This window comes from Corvus cornix, chromosome 1A (genome assembly GCF_000738735.6).
Source record: "Corvus cornix cornix isolate S_Up_H32 chromosome 1A, ASM73873v5, whole genome shotgun sequence".
NCBI lineage: Eukaryota > Metazoa > Chordata > Aves > Passeriformes > Corvidae > Corvus > Corvus cornix.
In genome coordinates this window covers 61,497,557-61,519,370 of record NC_047057.1, presented here as the reverse complement: position 1 = coordinate 61,519,370, position 21,814 = coordinate 61,497,557, and the positions used below count along the sequence as shown (strand labels likewise).

At 41.3% G+C, this 21,814-nt stretch overlaps 1 protein-coding gene across 2 annotated transcripts in view; it reads left to right on the top strand.

Annotated features, from left to right (window-relative positions):
* SCUBE1 (signal peptide, CUB domain and EGF like domain containing 1) overlaps window positions 1-21,814 on the top strand; it is a 194,676-nt gene that overhangs the window by 39,137 nt on the left and 133,725 nt on the right. For both annotated transcript variants that reach the window (XM_039570896.1, XM_039570895.1), the window contains exon 4: window positions 12,401-12,535. In XM_039570896.1, coding sequence (XP_039426830.1) covers window positions 12,401-12,535 — 135 coding nt within the window. The remainder of the gene's footprint in view (window positions 1-12,400; window positions 12,536-21,814) is intronic.

The window sequence follows — 21,814 nt, the reverse complement described above, 5'->3', positions numbered from 1 at the left end:
TTGAATCAAACTACAAGACCAAGGTAGAGGCTTGTTTTTACTGCTTTCATTACCTTCTGCAAACTTCAGTTCCTTTTCAAGCATCTCAAAATATTCCCTGTGTACATGTTCCTTACTAGAGTTGGATCAGAGCATAAGACATAATTTTGCATAAAAGAGGAGCAGAAAGGGACATGGCAGCATATTTTAATATGAATTTTTTGATGACTGTAGCTAGCATCAAAATAATAATATTAATTACTCATTAAAAAGTCACTGGACATACTTTACAAGTATGATAGCTTAGAGAATTTGGAATGCTTGGGATTAAAGCAAAATTTATTATTAAGAGGCCTTATGAGATACGGAAAGAAATTATTAGAAACAATTCACTCAAGTCTTCAAAAAGGGTGAGAAGGAGGACCCAGGAAACTACAGACCAGTCAGCCTCACCATCCCTGGAAAGGCAGTGGAACCGCTTATCCTGGATGTTACCTCTGAGCATGTGGAGGAAAAGAATCATAAAATCACAAAATGGTTTGGGTTGGAAGGGACCTTAAAGATCATCAAGTCCCACCCCCTGCCATGGGCAGGGACACCTTCCACTATCCCAGCTTGCTCAGAGCCCCATCCAACCTGGCCTTGGACACTTCTAGGGGTGGGGCAGCCACAGCTTCTCTGGGCAACCTGTGCCAGGGCCTCCCCACCCTCACAGGGAACAATTTCTTCATAGTGACAAATGTAAATCTACCCTCCTTTAGCTTAAAGCAATTTTCCCTTCTCCTATCACTCCATGCACTTGTAAAATGCTCCTCTCTGGCTTTCTTGTAGCCCCACTTCAACTACTGAAAGCCCACAATAAGGTCTTCCTGGACCCCTCTGTTCTCCAGGCATGACAATCTCAATTCCCTCAGCCTTTCCTCACAGCAGAGCTGCTCCATCCCTCTGCTCCCCTTGGTGTCCCTGCTCTGGACTGGCTCCAGCAGCTCCCTGTCCTTCCTGTGCTGGGATCCCAGGGCTGGATGCAGCCCTGCAGGGGGGTCTCAGCAGAGCGGGGCAGAGGGGCAGAATCCCCCCTCCCCTGCTGCCCACGCTGGGGGGCTCAGCCCAGCACAGGGGGGTTCTGGGCTGGGGTATGTTGAGCTCTCACCCACAGCACCCCCAAGTCCTCCTGCCAGGGCTGCTCCATCTGCTCATCCCCACCTGGATTGAACCCAGGGGTTCCCCCGACCCAGGTGCAGCACCAGCACTTGCTCTTGTTAAACCTTATGAGATTCCCATGGGCCACTGCCCGAGCTTGTCCAGGTCCCTCTGGATTGTCACTGCACCCTCAGCTTGGTGTCATCTGCAGACCTGCTGAGGGTGCCCTCGATCCCTTTGTTCATGTCATGGATTCACCAAGGGGAAATCACACTTGACCAGTTGGATAGCCTTCTGTGATGGAATGACTGGCTGGGTGGATGAGGGGAGAGCAGTGGATGTTCTCTGCCTTGACTTCACACACTGTCTCCCACAACATCCTCGTGGCTGAGCTTGGGGAGTGCAGGTTGGCTGAGTGGGCAGTGAGGCGCATTGAGAAGTGACTGAACAGCAGAGCAGCACTGCAGGGTCTGGCTGTAGGCCTGTAGCCAGTGGTGCTCCCAGGGGTCAGTATTGGCCCCAGTATTGTTGCTCTTACTCATCAGGCCCTGAGTGAAGGGGCAGAGCACATTTGCTGTGATCAAAAACAGTAAGGAGTGTCCTGGCACACCAGAAGGTGCTACCATTCTGTGAGACCCAGACAGGCTGGGGAGCTGGGCAGAGAAGAACCCAACAAAGTTCAAGAAACAGGGTCCTGCGCCTGGGCAGGAACAACCCTGGGCACCAGGACAGGCTGGGGTGATCTGCTAGAGAGCAGCTCTGAGAAGGACCCGAGGGTCCTGGTGGACAGTGAGCTGTACCCAAGCCAGCAGTGCCCTGAGGGCAAGGAGGCCAATGGAATCCTGGGGTGCATTGGGAAGACCATTGCCAGCAGGTCAGGGAGGGATCCTGCCCCCTCTCCTCAGCCCTGTGGGGCACATCTGTAGTGCTGTGTCCAGCTCTGGGCTCCTCAGGACAGGAGGGACATAGAGGTCCTGGAGCAGGGCCAGCAAAGGGCTGTATAGATGATGAGGGGACTGGAGCATCTGTCCTGTGAGGAACCAAATGGGTTCTGTGAAAGGCTGAGGGACCAAGGCTTGGTCAGCCTGGGGAAGACATGACTGAGAGGGGATCTTATAAATGTGTACAAATATTGTCAGGGACAAGGGGCACAAACTGAAACACAGGAAGTCTCCATCTGAATATAAGGAAAAAGTTCTTTACTGTGAAGGTGACAGATCACTGTAACTGGCTTCCTAGAGAGGCTGTGGAGTCTCCTTCTCTGGAGAGATTCAAAACCTACCTGGACACAATCCTGTGCAACCTTCTCCAGGTGCCCCTGCTTCAGCCAAGGGTATTGGGCTAGATGATCTCCAGGGGTTCCTGCCAACCCTGTCTGTTCTGTGTTTCTGTAATTAAAATATACTTTGTTAAATAAATAAGACTCCATATTGTGCCATAGGATGGAGCAGAAGTGTTTGAAAAAGTTGAGAAACTTTATTTGATTATTTGTGTTATTTTGAAGGCATAATTAAGAAACTGCTTCTGAAATTAATCAGAAACTCTGTAAAAATTACTAGTACGGCAGCAGTGAAAGGGTTCTGGACCTGACTAAGGATTTTGGGGGATGGGATTTTTAGCATGTGGCCAATTGTGTAAGGCTAGTTAGATAAGATGCTAAGCACTCTGGTCCCAGTTAATCAAAACTTCTATGTGCACAACAGATATGAGTCATGACATCTGCTGCCTGTGCAACTGCAGTGGTTTCTTTAACAGGCCTGAGAGTGGCTATATGTCACCAAGTTTTGTTCAGTATTTACAAAAAAACTCTGAAACTCCCTGTATGAACATGTTAGGGGAGTCTAAAAGACTTGGTTTTACTCACTTCAAAAATAACTTGAAGAACTCCAAACTGTAAAACCAGAGTGGACCACAGGCTCAGGCTGTCAATGACTGCACATTGAAAGAATGTGAATACTCATTCTTGTGCTCTGAAATGACATAACTACCCCAGGCATGGACTGAGTTTTGCTTTGAGTGGATTCCAGCAAGTGTCCACTTCATCATTTCACACAGGCTACGTGTCTGAGTGGGACCTCAGCCTTAGGGCTTTCAAGTTGCAGAATTTGTCAGTAGATGGTCAGTCCACTTGTCTTAACATGTAGATAGTTTTCCCTCTGATTTAAGGTTCTGTACAACCAACACTGGATATCTCAGAGTAAAAAGTAAGAAGGCTTTCAGTGAAATAAATTGCCCACAGAAAGCTCTGCACCATTCCTGTAATTTATAGATCAATTTATGTGCAAGAATCTACTGGATTGGGTCCAGCAGAGATCTGTGGAGGTGAACAGGGGACTAGAACATCTCTTGTATGAGGAGAGGCTAAGGGAGCTGGGCCTATTCAGCCTGGAGAAGGGAAGATCAAGAGAGGATCTTATCAATGTCTGTCAGTTCTGCATAGAGGGTGTCCTGATAAGAGGTCGGAGCCAGGTTCTTCTCAGTGGTGCCAAAAAGTAGGACAAGAGGCAAAGGGCAGAAACTGGAACACAGAAAGTGTTCCATGAGCAACATGAGGAGAAGCTTTTTACTGTGCAGGCAACTGAGCGCTGGAAGCGCAGAGAGGGTGTGGAGTCTGCTTCCCTGGAGACCCTCAAAAGCCATGTGGACACAATCCTGAGTAATATGCTCTAGGATGACCCTTCCTGAGCAGAGGTGTTGGATGATCTTCAGTGTACTCTTGAGTAAGAATTCTTAGGTTTTTTTTCTTAAAAAATTGCACACTGTTATATAGCTGTTAGAGAAATCCATTTATGTGTTCCCAAGTCCCGGTGAGAAGAATATACAGCTCTGGTGAATTTTACAGGGAAGGTGGAGTTTTAAGGTGGTTGTTTGTTTTGATTTATTTTGGGTTCTTTGTTTGTGTTGGCTTTACACTACCAAGCCAGCTCCAAACTTACTAATTTCATTCCTTCTCTACACAAATATGATGTTCCTGAAGTCAGGTTTTTTGACTGCTGTTGCTTTTCATTGGTAATTCCCAGCTCAGGGCAATGCTGGTCTCTCTTTATAAGAGGTGAATTTGGCTGATGTGTCCATCTGTTGAGTTGCTTAGCACTAACACAACTTACTGCAGCTTACATATTCTAATGGATGGCTGCTGCTTAGCTGGTGTGCAGGTGTCCAACTGTTTTCTTAAAACCAGGTAGTCCAAAAACCCCAACCAACCAGTCCAGCTTTGTACTGTGTGATCCAGCACAACTGGCTTGTGTTGCCATTTCATATTAAAAAAAAAAAAATTACTCTTTTCTGTAAGATCTTTATGTTTCAGGTATTTATGTCAGAGAATTCAGAGAAAATATTTGTTCTAAATACTAGGATTTGTGTTGCTCATGTTTAGGAGAGTGGAAATGCTGAACTCATTTCCCAGGTGACAAAAATGCCCATTTGCCCAAACATTTTGTGCCAAATGAAGCATTCATTCTCTGAAACTATTCAGAAACTGAGGCCGTGTTTATAAAACACTTTTCACCAAAAAAGGAGATACTTTCAGGAAAATGTAATTGTTTTGATATGACCTACAGGAACAATTTCAGCACTTACACAACATTTTCAGCACTTTCCTGTTCCCTAAAAGTTTAATGAGTAAATATGTGTCTGACTAAGATAAATTGCCTGAATAAGCCAATATTTTTCAACTCCTGCCATAGTTCTCATTTCACTGTATTGAAAGTTGTGCTTGAGACTCTCCCATTACTTCCACTTTTCATGGACCTCAGGTATTATCCCTATAGAGAGTGAGAATGACTTCATAGCCCACTGGATGCTGCAGTGCTTAGGGTAAAATCACTCATCTGAATCTAGAGAGGCCCCTAACTGTGTTACTTATAGATACCAATGAAAATCATTAATCTAGTCATTTTCTGGGCTTTTATTACCAGAGCTCAGGAACACCATGCTTCATGTGTATAGACCTGGAAAATATTACCAACTTGGGATAGAGATACTGTCTCATTTTTCATGTCAAGTTTCGTGGTTTGTTTGACCCACAGCAAAATCTTTTTTTCATTATTGAAACAATAATAACAATAATAACAATACAACAACAACAACAAAAAGCAGTTTCGAGTTAACCCAAACATCATTTTTCTAATCTTGGTAGGGTCTATAAGTAAATGTACAAGCAAGCAGGTATAAGCAGTAGTTATCCTGGAAGAAGGATAGTTCAGTTCAGCCTGCAGCAGCTAATGATGCTGAGGGACCAGACAAAGTAAGGGGCATTATGATAATAGACTAAACCATTTACTTCACTTATGTCAGATTTTTCCTTCAGTTGATCTGGACTGCTGCTTGTTGGTATCTGTAGTTAGCTTCCCTCCACTAGTTTATGGAGTACTGTTAGTCCAGCATTTGCCACTTGGAATGCCTACATATAAATAGATGTCAGTGGGAACTGCAAGCTTACACTAATGAGGCTGTGGTTGTCTGTGCCTCACAGAAAAAGCTTCATGCCAAGCTGGAGGCTGCTGGCATTTGCTAGACAGTGGCACAGATGAAGAAAGGCATGATCAAATTCACACAAAATTGTTTTAAAACCTTAATCAAAAGAGTGGATAATATGAATAAATAATTGAGCAGGAGCTTTGTTGTGTTTAGGTTCTGTTGTCAAGAGGCCACCTGTGGAAGGATAGAAGCTACAACTAAGAAGTCACATTCACAGATTTGGATGTTTGTTTTGGAAATGCTAAAAGCTGTGGAAAGGGTTTTGGTGTCTTAAGAGGACAGAGAGTGGTGCCCAGTAACAAGTGACATCGAGAGACTTGAACTTGATGCAACATCCACTCAATATCCATGGGGCTGATACCTTCAGCTCAGCAAATGGGTAGAAATCACATATAGCAAACTGTAGAGTTACATGCATGTTTCCTAGGCTGTACAGAGCAAAGCAGTCTTTTGCAGCTGCATTTATGCTGTGTTTGAGTACTGTGAAATTTAAGGCGTTCCACTGTGTGTCACAAAATAGCTACAGAAAAGATTTGAAGCATCCTTTTCAAGTTGTGCACATCTATAGCTGTGCAGGCAAACAAGAAGCCCAGTCAGTGGGTGCTGAGGGGATAGGTGACTGTAGCCCATTAAAACACTGAATTCTCCAGGACAGATCACAGCCATCACTTTAAGTGTTGTATCCTTGTACATAAGAAAAGAGTGGTTCTAGGGATCAATTAATTAATCAATCATTTTAGAATGATTTTAGTATTCATCACCCAGAGGCATTCTTGTGGTTGCTTCTTTATGTTTCCCTTCTGTAAAATGTGCTATATTTTTCAGGGAAAGGCAGTTTTTCACACATTTTGTTGGTTTGGGGTTTTTCTTTTATGTCTAGTTCAGTAAACACAGACTATGTAGGATTCATCTTCTGCAAGTGGATCTTTTCTCAGCAAGGGCTCTAGTGAATACTTTTGCAGCTGTGGGAGTGAAGGAAGCATTGAAATCAAGGCCGTGGTGCTCTTTCTCCTTTTCTTCACCAGATTTTTCAGTTTCTGAAAGAAGGGGACAAAAAGTAGAATCTATCTTCATGTGCAAATAATAGAAAACTTAGGCCCAGCTTTTAAATTTTTGGTGAAGTCTGATTTCAGATCTGCTGGAGATACAAATGCTGTATACCTAGGTTGCGATGTCTCTTGCTTCTAGTATTTCTCCCTGCATGCTCATATAAAGTCAGTCTAGGGAAGATGGTTGGCAGCTCTTTCAAGTAGCAGTGATTCTTGTTTCCATGGCCCCTCAGCTGCTGCAAGGGTTCACCCTCCCTACCTTCACAACATGTCGCTGCTTGTAGGAGCGTTCCAGCAGGAGCACCTGCCTGCAACCTCTGATCTGATACCACTCCTACATGCCAGATTTGCACTTTGGGCTTACATGGGTATCTTGAGATCCCATCTTCCAAGACACCCACTCTAACAGAGCATCATGGTACTTGGAGGGTTAGAGAAGTGAGAAGAGTGTGTTCCAAATGCTGCTGTCATTAAAGGTTAACTTCTAGAAATGAACACATTTTGTTTTAAACATGATACACTGAAGTCATTTGAATTGTTTCTGTAATTTTCTTATTTGTATATTGCTGTGCTTCAGGGTTCAGAATAGATGAGAGAGACACTACGAGGCTAAGGGGGATTTGTAAGATCAACAAAAATGCAGAAAGGGCAAGTAGTGAATGAATATTTACTCTTTCTCACAGTAGTGGAATCTGGGGGCATTCATCCAGACTATGAAGCAGCATCTTAGAAATAAACAAAAGTATGTCTTTTTTATAAAACTTATAATAAAATTAAATCTCTTAGTTCAACTGGAGAAGTAATTGCCCCATCGTGTTGGGCTCATTCGAGATTAGAGAAATCCATACAGGACAGAACCAGCAGGACAATGGTCTAGGAATTGATTTAGGAAAGTTGATAGGTATGAAAGTGACGGCTGAAACCTGGAAGAACATGCCTGCAATGGTTCTGTCCCATCTCTATAGTCTTCTCCTGAATTGAAACTACAGGAAAATGTCAGAGATGCTGGGCTAAATGTTACTTTGGTATAACTATGACTGTAGTAAATCCAGGAATATGATTTTTTTTTATTTTAATTAGACTTTCAGCCAGCTTTCTGAGTAGAAATATTCAGAATATAGTGATTTTAAAATTCCTTACATTTTCTGAGCGTGTGGTTGCTAATCATTTCCGCTACAAGTGAAAATATCCTAAGTGGTGTTTTGTTGCTAGCATTTGAGAAAAGTCTGCAGTATTGCTATCAGTGCTACATCTCTGTCATGATGTTCTGCACTGGTAAAATAGGTATCTTAAGAGGTATCTTCCAAAAGTTTCAAAGAGTAGCTTAGAGAAAAAAAAATAGCAGGATCAGCTCTTTGGATCATGAGTCAAAGTCCTGTCTTTAGAAGTCTCGGTGCTACAGTAAGTACATTTTACTATGGTTCCCAAATGCTTTGGAGATTTTGAAGACTCAGATTTCTGGGGGACCTAAGTGTTTATGAAAATGCTGACATGAAAGAGAAATGTCAGAAGGAAGGAAGAGAAGATCAGTGGAGGAAGCAAACAGTGGACATACTGTTCTTGGCATTGACTCTGTGTAGTGTTTCCACTTCTGTGTCTTCCTGCTCGTGGTTTTGGTTTCAGGTACCCTTAGCAGACCTTTCTCCCCTCCACAGTATCCAAACAGGACACTTTGCTGGAAGATCTTCTTCCAGCCAAGGGAAGGCCAAAAGCTGCAGAAAGCTCTATGCCAGATCAGGGTAAAACACCAGTGAAGTTAATTTGAAAAATTCATCAGATAAATTAAATGAGAAACTGAAAACATTTGTTTATTTAATATATAAAACATTCATCTTTATCAACTGTAATATTTCCTACCCTTTGATACTGTTCCACACTACCACTCTCCGGAGGATCTCATCTTACTAAGGTACAGAACACGAGTTTGATTATATGAAGGCAGTGGGCCAAAAAGCTAGAGGTCTTATGCAAATTGAGATCTGCGTTCATTTGCATAATGCTTCTGATATATAGATATAGATTTAGCTATATATGTATGCATTTATGCAGCCATTATCTCTCTGTCTCTGTTGAAAGATCCTCCTTCTTTCCCAGCCTTTCCCTGAGCTGGCTCTGGCCCTGGTCCTGGTTGTCCTTGAGGAGGAGTGGCCACTCTGCAGTCCAGGCGCTCCTCTCTCTGCAAACATAGGCTTGTCACTGGTCTAAATTCTGTAGCAGCAATTCTGACATTTGTGCTGGTTGTCTTCTTAGCTGTTTATTTGTGCTGGTAAGGAGCAGGTAAGAGCTGTGGAAACTGAGATAATTTTAGGTGCCTCCAGCAGCAGTTGTCTTTGGCAAACAGAATCACAGGACAGTTCTTTGTGACAAGCATTATGGAAAATGGCTTATGGACATGTATCCACACTCTACTAGTTTTTCATCCTCTTTTTGAGGATGAGGGTTGGAGCAGCCATGTGGAGTATCCATCTGAGCTCAGCTCAGGTGAGAATCTTTTTCCTTTCTTTTGTGGGTTTGGATTGTAAGGACTTCCTGAAGTCTTGCTGCAGCTTCCACCATCAGTGGGGTTTTGAGACTCAGCTCTCCTGTAAGCACTGGGTAGTGTACTTTAGGAATCAGCACACACACTGTCAGGTGGTGAGGCCAAGCTGAAACTTTGTCAGATGAGGAGGCTAGGAAATGGATTTGACTTTCCATACACCAGTTTAAAGGAATGGTGTCTTGCCCCTGCTACCTTGAGGCTGCCATCCTCAGAGAGACAATCTGGTCCTGAAAGATCAGTGGTACCTGATTTTGTGTAAAAGTTTATGAAAGAGCACCTGTCTATTTGTTCTAAAAGAAGAGGAAAAGTCTGTTTTAGTAAGAATAGAGTAATAAACCAAGCAAGCTTTGTATTTTTGCTCAGTCAATTTAAAAGTTTTTTAAAATGGGTTTGGCTGGGGCTTAGACTAGATGTTTGAGTGAAGGGATTTTGTGCTGTGACTTTTTTCAAATCTCTGGAGTTAGGCCCTGGGGTGCAGATGTAAACTGTCACACAGAGTTGGCACCAATCAGAGCTCCTGAGAATCTACCCTCAGTTTTTCCAAAACAGTCAACAGCCATGTTTGACATTTAGAGAGCCACCAAAACCGGAGCTAAAAAAGCTTTATCGAAAACCTTACTGCTTATTTTGGTGTTTATGTGGAACTTAACCTCTAGAAAATCTGGTCCAAAATGCAGTCTCATCCATGCTGTGCTACCGATGTTTTCACATTCAGGTGGATAACTTGAGCTGCATTGAATGAGAATTGGGCAATGAAAGAAAGAAAGAAATAGGCCCTTGGGCGGGTATTTCATTTGTGAGCTTTGAAAAAAATTCAGAAACATTAAGGAATTACTCTGCCAGATCTACAAAAGCTTGAGCTTCTTGGAATCAATGGAGTTCTCTTGCATAACTTCAGAAGACTATTTCATGCTGTTCTCTAAACTGGGTTACTAATAAACTGATAGGCTGATCATAAAGTGACTTTATTGGAAGGAAAGTTTACCAAGTGAATAATTCAGTAAATATTTTCCAGGCATCCAAATCCAATAGATTGCTCAGTATGGTGAACAGTAAGCAATATTGCCTTTTAAGACTGCAGTAATACAAAGTGCTCCAAAAATTGCTTGACCTTGGTAGGACTCAGACCTGAGGAAAGAACATGTAAATCCTGCACCATCAGGCCAAGATCCATTGCAAGGCATGAGGTATAGAGATAGAGTAGTCCTATCTGTTTCCTTTCTTCAAGTCCTTCTCATAAATGCATATTAAAATAAGTCTGAGGCAAGTAATTGAACACAGTTGGAAGAAACTCCTCATAGAAAAGCTTTTTAAAGAGTTTTGATTGTAATAATTTTATGCTAGCTTATGAATTTGGGACTTGGTGGTAAATTGATCTGTCTCTTTATGGAAGTGGTAAATCATTAGCATTTGCTATCAAGAGCAGGAAAAAATGTTTATAAATCATTGCATTCATTTCAGATTATTCATCAGAGTTGAGAGGCAACTGTTTGAGTTACTTTGTGATACCATAAACAGAGCTCTGGGAAGACCGCATACTTTGTAGCATAATTTGGGGTTTGTGCATGTACCAGCTGAGACTTTCCTTCAGTAAGTGTTCAGCTAATTTTCCAGAGGGGAGAATCTAGATTCCAGGGTGCTGTTCTGAAGGATCAAGTTTGAGTTGGCACTAAGGCATGCATCATTGTGCAGCAAGGCCTGCTGACTCACAGAGGAAGGGTCTAACCAAGATGTCTTCTTTATCCTCCTTCTTGTGTAGCAGTAGGCAAAGAAAGTCTTCTCTTCCCCTTTTCCTACACACTCCCAGAATCTCTGATGGGGTTGTGAAAATGTTCAGATCTGGAAAAGAGTAAGAACTGAGGGCAGGGAGGATTTTGATACAGAAAATCTGAGTCAACAGTGCTTAACATTTCCTGGTAAATAAAAAAAAGGAGGACTGTCTACACACTTGCATTGTAGTCCAAGACAGAATGACACTGCGTGGTTTCCCTGGTGCTGCTGTAATTACTCCAGAGCTTTTTTCTCTGTGAGAAAGAGCCACAACTGCTGTTACACGAAGGCAGCACAAACAGCGATAGCCGGCTCAGCCAAGCTCACAGCCAGCCTGTATTCAGAGCTTCCTGGCCTTGCCTGCAAGTGTACCAGCAAAAGCACTTGGGTTTACCTCAGTGTGTTGTGGCCAGTCCTGGAGGAATTAATTTCTGCAGGAGGTGTTCCAGCTCTTTGGAGGTTTGGAGTGTTGTGGATAATTTAGCTTTGTTGTGGGTTTTTTGCCACTTCCAAAAACAAAATGAAAGCAAAACACACACCAACTCCATTGCTGACGTGTTGGCGCATACTGTGAAATAACTGGCTGAAGAGTCTTCATTAAAAAGGAAAACATGGAATTTTCAAGTGGCAAGAAAAAAGCAAAAAATATATATGATTCACTTTCATGAGCTAAACAGGAGAGTCGCAAAGTTGAATGTGGGTCAGATACCTAATAGTGGCAGTGGTTTCCCAATGCTGATGCATACATCTGTGTTAAATACTACAGCACAAAAACAGTTATGCCAAAGAGAAGTGATGGGGGATAGGCCCTTAAAACAGCCAGTAGCTAACGCTGCTTTTGTGGTTTTATATATTTGCCTATTAAAATGACAATACAGACATGGAACTTTTAGATTTAAGAAGCCTTCTTTTCACTAAACAACATTAAACAAACTGACAAAGTAGGGGGTTATGACTCCAGTAATTGAAACATGCTGTTCTGTTCAAGACCAGAACTCTATAAAGGCTCTTTTCACCCAGTAATGCCCTTTGTGTTTGCCTGCTACCCCTGCTAGAAATTACTGTAGACCTGAAGTATGTCTTTCCAAGTGGAGTGGGAATGACAGAGTGCAACAGCACACTTGGCAGATGGGGTCACAGCCTTTTTAGGTTGTTCATGTTCATTGTGCATTGGAAATCAATTTGCAGCTCAGAATACATGAAGACATGGGTGGATTCCTCTCCCCACTATTTGGAGGTTTGTTTTGGGTTTTTTTCATGTTAACTTTAAGTCCAGGATGCAGGGAAAATAATTAGAGGGATTAATTTGGATTAACTGATTTGGGTAGTCTTCCTTAGCTTAATTTGCAGTGTGCCTTCCTTACAGTGTGGATTCCTCACTCTTCTAGATTTATATTCTGAATCTGTACATTATCTTGCATTTCTTTTTCCTTCTGTCTTCTAGATGTTGATGAGTGTCTGGATAACAATGGAGGGTGCCAGCAGATTTGTGTAAATACTATGGGCAGCTACGAATGCCAGTGCAAAGAGGGCTTTTTTCTGAGTGATAACCAGCATACCTGCATTCATCGCTCCATTGGTAAGTTTTCAGCGTGTAAAATGTGCTCTTTAGAATAACCGTGTTCAAGCAGAAAAGCTGAAACAGTTTGGGGTTTGTTGGGTTGTGTTTTTTTAATCTCTATCATTTTACTGGTTGGTTGGAGTTGATTGATTCCTCTGCTATCCAAACTTGTAGCAGAGTCGTAAATAAGACAAAGAAACAGGCTTTGGTTTGACACACAAGTTAAACTTGGTTTGCACAGCAGACTCTTTGGGCAGGCAGAGACAGATTTTCAAATGGTTACTTTCTGCTTCTGAGTTTCCAGGACTTAAAAATTTCTCATCTGTTTATTGGACAATAGTGCACCTGTGTTTCACCTTAGAAAGCATGGGGTCTTAAATCGAAATGAACAGCTCATTACTTCTGTAAATTACACAGCTTATGGGGATTTTTGCCAGTCATGTAGCTCATTACTTCATTGCAGACTGATCATGGTTGATATTATATTGACACAGGATTTTTTTTTTGGTTCACTACCCTGTCCTAGGGTGGATTAAAAAATTGTTTCTCTGTTGCCTATGCACTAGCAATAGAAATAAGGAATCCCTGCAGAACTGGGGTCCTTGTCTGCTGCTGTTCTGGACTAGAATAAGCAGCTCTCCCTTTTCTATAGATGTCAGACATGGAAGACAAGTTTGAGTGGAAAGGGAGAAAAGAAAACAACATAGCTATAAATCTTTGCAATTAAGTGGACTCTTTCAGTGTTCATTCAGGCTTCTGTGACCCTGGCAGCAGTGGGAATATATGCTGGCAAACTCATTTACCAATAAGCAATACAGAATGACAAAGTAGCAAGATGAGACTGGTGATCAACAATGTAAGCATGCTGTATATTTCAAAACAGCCACACAAATGCTTCTGAACTATTTTAAGTGACTAATGCTGACCCGAAAATCATACTTGAACACAGAGTATTAATTTAGTCACTCTGTTGACAAGAAAGCAAAACGTCGTAGTGCAGCATCTCAAAAATGTAAGCGTGTTTTTGGCACTGTGTGTCTGCTTAAACACAGTGGTAAAGACAGTGGTGATTTTGATTTTCAGAATCCTGAAACTATGGGTTATATTGACAGGTCCACTTTTTAGCATGATAATATTAAGTATTTTGATTATGACAAGAGTATGCAGTTAAGCTACATGAATCAGTGCATTTTTGAGGTTGTTATCTAATAGGTTTTTAGTCATTCTTTTCAACTTAAATTGTCCAGATTTCTGTCCAGCGTAAACTAACCCTGACACAAAGATATCCAACAGAGCAAGGAATAGTAGCTGCAGGCTTAATGAAAAGCACTTGCAGAGTACTGTGCTACAATCATTATTTCAATTTGCACATTATAAAAATTCCCAGCTGTAATAAAAAAAGAATTTGGTTATTTGAGATGGAAACTAATGAAATAAATGAAAAATGAGACTCTAAAGGCAAAAGTTTATTCTAAGGAATAGTTTTAGTGGGGGAAAAGAGTATGTTTTTATGGCAAAGAGGATTCCTAGCTTGTCAAAAGGACTAGGGGAGTGGATTTTTACACTGATTGCTGTGTGCATATAATAAATATGCATGGAAAATATATTTGCGTTAACTTGTTTACAAAGAAAATGTCATAGAAGACATGGATGTTTAATTTGAAGCAATATCTTAAAATTATTTGAGATCTGACAAAACCCAAGCAAACTACCAGATAGACCAGTGGGGGTTGCAGAGTGTTTTATGAACAAATGGTTTGCAGCCTTTCAAAAGTAAAGTGTCAATTTACAATAACAGCAAACATTACACTGTAATGTTTCATGTGTCATGATCCCCCACAGAAATGCATCAGGTGGGTATGCTGGAGCAAGGAACTGAGACTAAATGATCTCTTTCACTTGTCAGAGGTGACTGAACTGCAGACAGTAAACATGCGTGGTGAGGAAGCAAATGGCTTTTTAAATATCCCTGTTTACTTGCTTTCATAGGTCTCACTTGTAAGCTCTGCTACAGAAACTGTTGGAACACAAAAATACACATCAACATATTTAGCCAGAATGGTGGCTGGGGTTATATAATATATATATTACCTCTGTTGGTAAACAAGGCTGGAGTGGACAAAGGCACACCACGCAGCCAGCACTGCCATCCATACACAAAGGCACTGACTTGCCAAAGCCCTTTAGCAAGTTTGTTGACTTTGTGCATAATAAGATCCATTCGTTGCCGTGTGGGTGCATTTCTATCTCTGTAAAATGCATGTGCAGTCACAGAATGTTGGTGTCCTCAACATTACCTAAAGTCTCTCCAAGGACTCAGCTGGTCTAAAACCATCACCCACAAGGCTCTTCATGTAGTTTGCTGCCAGCTTTTCCCTCCTGTTTTCAAATGCCTTGGGAAAAAAGGGAGAAGCACCTCAAGGTGCTTAGAACATAACTGGAGTTGGGATGAGTTCAGATTGGAGGGAGCAGCACCAACCCCAAGGATGTCTTCAGGCCCAGCTCACCTCCCTCAGACACCAGCAGGGCTGGTGCTGATCGCATGCTTGGAGCTCACCAGCACATTCAAGTAATATGATGGTTTCACAGTTGAAAAAGGGCTTTGGGTATTGGGAGTTGAGCTGAGGAAGGAATACATCCCTTTTTGCACTCACCAGGCAGAGGAATGGTGTCTTCCGATAAGAGGTATCCTCCTTAAAATTGTTGGCTGCTGTGTGAATTTTCTCAGCTTCCAGAGATGCACTGTGCTTGTCCCAGAGTTTTTGGGGTGTTTTGTGTCACCGTGCTCCTACCCACAAGTTGTGGTTAAAAGCCATATTGGAGTTCATGACAGGGGCTTGTGTTCTTGTTTCCCAAAAGGTATGTTTACTTGCCATCCAGAAGTGTTATTATTTCTTGTAGACAAGAAGGGTTAATTATCCACAGAGAAACAATAATTTTATACTAGTGGGAGGCCAGGCTGACATTAAAGTCAGAGCAAACCTTGGTGTCCCAGCATTTGCTTTGTTTCACTGTCTTCATTACAGGCCTACTGATTTCTTATGTTTAGTCCTAGTGTCTTTTGGGAGGATGTTATGCCCAGTACAACTTACCTCATTTATTTTTGCATAAAACTTGATTTCACTTTGGTGAGTCAGATTTCAGTGCTAGCTTACTCACAATAATGATGGCAACAACAGGGAGAGAGAATGGGAGGGAAAATAGATTGTAAAAGTTATGTAGAATTTAATAGTTGTTTATCTTTGTGCATCTTAATTGCATTAGTAGGTATGAACACTGGGGATTATACCAGAGACAAGGTTGTGTTTGTTTCCTCATGACTTAAACAGAAACCTGAATAAAACAGCTGTTACTGTATCATCTCCAGCTCCAGAGGGAGCATGTGTTTAATAAATGTGGAGATTACTGTCGTACACTACAGCTGTGACTGAGTCAGGTTAGTGGGTTACAGCACGTTTTCACTGAATTTGATGATAAACCAAAAGCCCTAATTCAACAAAGCCTTGGGGCAGATCCTTAAAGTCCTAATTTAGGAAAGCTGGTTAAAAATCTAAATTGGGCTTAAAATGTATCAAAGTAGACAGAGTGCCTATAGATAGACAAACCACATAGACAGAGAGACAGAGTGCCTGTATCTCCACTGAGGCTCAGAATGAACACAGTGAAGGATAGGGTACATCCCATTTGCATTGCAATTTACAAAAGGTATTGTGGGCAGGAGCCCTGGCTACAAACTGCCTCACCTACCCAAATTCCCAGCTGAGTCCCACCTCCAGGGGCAAGTCTCCTAAAGCACAAAGGTTTTTTGCCTACAAGCAACATACTTCAAGAGCTCTGTGGCTTGGAAGACTTCAGCCCCGCTAGATTCCATCCCCTACATGTCTACATCTAGCATAGTTATATTAATGTTCTTATGTCTAATCATTATTCACTGCCAATGTTTTTATACAGCAAGTACCAAGTAAACTGAAAAGGCAGGTGAATTATGAGTGGTAATTACATGTGGAGATGAGAAGAGGTGAAGTACCAGGCTATAGAAGGCTGAAATCATGGTGGCCTCATCAAATGGTGAAAAAGCTTTTTACACAGTTGCCACTGTCATTTTCAAGCCTGTTAAAAAAACACTTAGCAAGGAAATGCTTTTTCACCTCCCCTTATCCCATTAGCCTTATGTTGTTAGCAGTGCTAGGGAATTTGACATAAAGTCAAGCTACCACAACTTAGCAAGGTTCTCAAAACCAGCTTGTCTCTCTCTGTATGAAAAGTGTGTAGCTTTAGTCCCAGAGGAAATGTGCTAAGCCACATTGTCTTGCACTTGCTGAGCAGACCTGTGGAATGGCTTACCATGCTTGTGCTGATATACAGAAACTTGTTACACTTGATTATGTGTTAAACCCTAGCTAATTTTGCAGTAGTAGCACAGGAGTCCATTGGTCAGCTGACATCAAACTACTGAGTTTCTTCTCCTTCTGAGGATTATAAAGCCACCTTTGTTCAATTTTTTTCCTTCCTATTTTCCATGATTTATTTTTATTCTTCATGTGTTTTCTTAGTTCAGTGCAATTTTGTAGTGGTAGAATAATGTGTTAGGACTCCTTGGGAGGAAGCGCTGTCCCCAGTCACCAAAGGAAGTGTTACATTTGGGATTCTGGGATTCTTTATTCCCATCTCTGGTGCTGATCCCTTGTGGGACTCTGGGCAAGAAAGTTATTGCGACTCAGAATTTCTGCAAAGCACTTTAGAGGAAAGAGGTGTTTATCCTACAGAAAGCACAGTAATCTATTCATATTTAAATTCACATGGAAGGGTGACTTTAAATAACTAAGTGTTGCCAGCACTGTTCCAGACTTTATGAAGTACGAGTTTCTCATCTCAACTATGAAAGCTCTTCCATGATGATGTAACCAGTTAAATTACTCCACTATCTGAACATGCTTCACCATGGCTACCCTGAGTGCAGGCGTCCCATTCACAGAACAATCCTATTTGTCTTTTTTAATTGGAATCCTAATATGACTGTAAAGGAATATATGTAAAGCAAATTTTAAGGAAGTCATTTCATAGATAAAATAATAAGAAAACTTTTCAGGCAGCAGCAGTTTTATGTGGACAAACATAGTGCGATCTTGGAAGCCTTTTCCTAAAACTGCACTCATTATGACCTAGGGGTAATAGAAACTTGTCTCTTCATATATTCCCATGATACATTTAGAATAAAAGATTCAGTTTATTATCTTTCACAGAATATAGGAGATATAGATACAGAAAAGCTATTTTAAATCTCACTGTGCCCTGTTAGAAATGTATAACTTTTTAAAACTGTGTATAACCCACAAAAATTGCTGTACTTTCATTTCCAGGATTCTTATTTGCTCCAGCAGCCTGTCTGAAGGGCACCTTGCATTTTCTTTCTCTATTCCTCTGGAATAGAAAGAGTTTTTAGTTTGTCTGGAGGGAAGATGCAACAGGTGAAACTACCTATGGTTAAAAAGTAATTTCTGTTAGACCTGATCTCCCTCCTTTTGTATATGAATGACTTACTGTGATTAGGACTAGTAAAATGACACTGGTGTAAAACCAGTTTATGTGTAATCTGACTTAGGTTCAGCTGTAAGGAGGAGCAGTAATCATCACAGAATTACAAAAACAGTCTTAGGTGAAAGTTTAGGGCTAGATGTGATAGTAAGAAGTCTCATAGAATCATAGAAGAGCCCAGGTTGGAAAGGACCTCCAGCCTTCTGTGGGAAAGGGAGCCTGGATGAAAATAGCAGGTGCCCTGTCTGGTCACATCCTGAAAACCACCATCAGTGGTGATGGTGACTCCACTCTGTCCCTGGGGATGTTGTTTCACTGAATGGTCATTCTCATTGTAAAATTGTCTTTCTTAGGTCATAAAACCAATAAAACCTCGGCCAATGCAACTTGTAACCATTGCTCTTTATCTTTTCTCCTGGCTCCTTGTGCAAAGAGAGCCTCTGTCATCTTTGTAGCTGCCCTCTAAGCACTATACAAATAAAACTAAGTCTGTCCAAATAAAACTGCAAAAGCAGAGTTTTAAGTCTCAAAATTCTCAGTGCTATTTTGTTGATTTTTTTTTTCCCCCTTAGCTTTTCAGTTTAAGACCTTCAATAAATGTCAGCTTAAATGCTTAGGATGTCATAGAATTGGAGACAGAGGCATGCCACTTTTGGCTTACAAAAATTTTAAATGCATCTGAAACCTGAGGCTGCAATCTTCCTTTTATATGTAAGAAAACTGAGGTGTAAATATTACAGTATTGTCTAAGACTGTGTCTGGACTGCAGGACAGATCCCATCCATTAGAGCAGCTGCAGTCCTGTTGCTCAGAGCAGTCCAGACGGAAACCAGGATGTGAGAAAATGTTATGTGACATGAAATCAAGATAGAGTTTCGGTATATCCCAAGCTGCAGAGTTAAATACAGCCAAGTAAGGTTGATTTCAGTCCTCTGTTGAGTTCCTAGGGACTAATTCAGACTTGTATCATACTTAAAATCAGCAAAATGTGACCAAGTCTCTGCACATTCTACCTTGGTTTTGTAGCTCACTTGCCTTCCAAAAGAAAAACCTTGTGTTTCAAAAGTTTTCTGGGACTTTGAATTAGTTTTAATTCAGAAGGAAAACCAAATTTTGTTGAGTAGTCAATACCTATTGTTGCTTTGCCTCAGCTGAGATTGAATGCCCTAGAAAACCAACAGCTAGGACGATACAATAGTGGTGAGTAAATTGAAACTCAAAGGAAAAGTCTCCCAACACGCAGGAACAAGAGCAGGTGGCCAGACTTTGCCAAAATCAGGGGTTGAGTTCCAAGAGTGTTGTGCAGAAGCTGTCCTTCAACAGGTACCAGATTTAAGCATACTGATCAGAAGAGGCATATTTTTAAAAGAAATCAGAAAACAAAATAACGCTAAAAAAATCATAGCCTAGATGTGCTAGGAAACATCAGCTGGTAGGTAATCTAGATATAGTGCTTGAATAGTAGATGCACAGTTGAACATGACTGACTAAGTGATAAACTAGGACATGCAGATAATTTCTCAATGAGCAAGAATCTGAAATAGTTTAATGGTACAGTCGTTGTTTCTGTATGGCTCCATTGGCAATGCCTTTTGGTATGGAAAGGATGAAAACTAAAGGGGGAGAATTAAGCTGGAGGTGCAAAGAAGTATGCCTTGGAAAGAGCAGCTGTTTGAAACACCCTGCAGCAGCATGACAGCCAGCCAGCTTGCCAGGGGCAGCACACAATTTGTAAGTCAGATCAGAAATCTCTCCACACCTGTGTGACAGAAAGTGCAGCGAGCAGGCTGTAGCTCAGCAGCTGAGTGACTGGCAGTGCTGACAGGATAGGAAAACTATACGCACGAATGGGAAAACACACTGGAAAGTAGGACCTTAAAAAAAAACCTACAAGAGAAAATAGGCAAAAGGGGCTTTCACACTCAATCATTCAATAGCATTGGAAGTGAACCAATGTTCTGTTCATACTGTCTACTTTGGATATAGCAAGATTATACTAAATAAAAGAACTGACATGTTTTTTAAAGGCCTCTAGCATCCAGTTGTCTGAAACATCAGGTGAGAAAGATCTGGGAAGAATATTAAGCCAGAGCATACTGGAAAAAATCTTCCATTCACACATGAGCACAAAAAGTGGACTCTATTTTAAGTATACCATATGTTGTATTTGTCCTGTGTCTCTCTCTGAATGTAGGACCTGCTCTGAATACTGTGATGCTCAGCATCTTTCATACCTACTGTAGTCACTGTGGGTCTTTCCATGTGTGTCTTGTATTTTTCACTGTGCAGGGAAATCAGTCACAGACCATGTTGCAGGCACTGTTCCTCTTTTCTGCTATTCATGACAAATCTGAGATGTGATCCAGCAGGAACTCTAGAGACTGATGCTGTTTCTGGTTATAAACCAGTAGAAATTCAATATATGAATAGCAAATACCTGTTCATATAAACTGTTCGCCTCCTGCATGTGGTATGCATTTCATCAGGTCCATTAATTATTCAGTTCCATGTAATTATGTTTGAGGTTGCTCTGAGCTATTCTGAATTAATTTAGGAGTTAATGGAAACAAGAGGGGAGATGCATGCATTTAATAGTCATGTATATTTCAAGCCTAAGAATACTTGCATGCTTTGTTAAATTTCATATCTTAGAAGTCACTGCAAATGCTTCCATAGCAGGAACTTTGTAGGAACACCCCATTTTTAAGAGGGGTGAAAAAGGAAGAAGGGAGTGAGACAAAGGTATGTCAGGCAAACAGAAAATAAGAGAAGGAGGAAGAGAAACAGCCAGCCAAGTGGGAGAGGTGAAGAGGAGGAAAATAGAAAACTAAAAGAAGAGTGAGAAACAACATTAGGCAAAAATCCATACTTCTCTCTCCTTAATTCCCTGGCTCGCCAGTACATTTCTGTTCAAAATCCACTCCCTCAGAGTTTTCATTTAGGTAACTTCTCTCTTGTATAAGCCACAGTATAGTCATAGAACAGTCACGGTAGCTGTGTCTTTGGAATGTTATATTTTTCTCAGTGGAATGGATTGTGTGCTGAGGTTGCAAAACCAACCTGCAATCATGAGCAAGTCATCAGGATGATTCCCCTGCTTTGCTGCTCCCAGGATCCCAGAACTGCAGGAACAGGGAGGAGAGCATCATGTTGGAGTTAGTCTCTGAACTGTGTTCATTATTGATAAAAGCATTGAGCTTGTGCTGTAAATCGATTAACCTGGGGTTTATGCATGATGCATAGTATGACTAATCATTTTCCAAAGGCTGTGCCTGATTTATTGGGGCTGAGAAGCTGCAAGTAATCTTTCTTCTCTTGTTCGGTCATAAAGCATTCACCCTGGGGTAAAAGAAACAGCACTTTTGGCCCCCTTTGATATGGAGTACCTTCTTTAAAAGTTCTCTGTGTTTATAGCTTGCTAAATCACTGCACATGCCATGTAAGCCCATATTATCCGCTTCGGTGCTGCAAGCGTTGTGTTGCACTGATGATTTACCAGAGCTGGCAGATTTTCTGCCTACACTTTATATGGGCAGAGGATGGAAAAATAGCTGCTATCTTCAATCCATATCAAACTTCAAAGCACTAGAAAGGCCAAAACTAAGAGCCTCCGTGCTAAAACATTAATTTTTAACAGAAATCCACATGATCGGTGTTGGCATTTCAGTATTTAGTGTAATGAGAATTGGTTATTTAAACTGACATTTCTTTGTAAGGCTACAAATGCCAAGATGGGGAAGGAGGGATGTAAATGTTCTTATG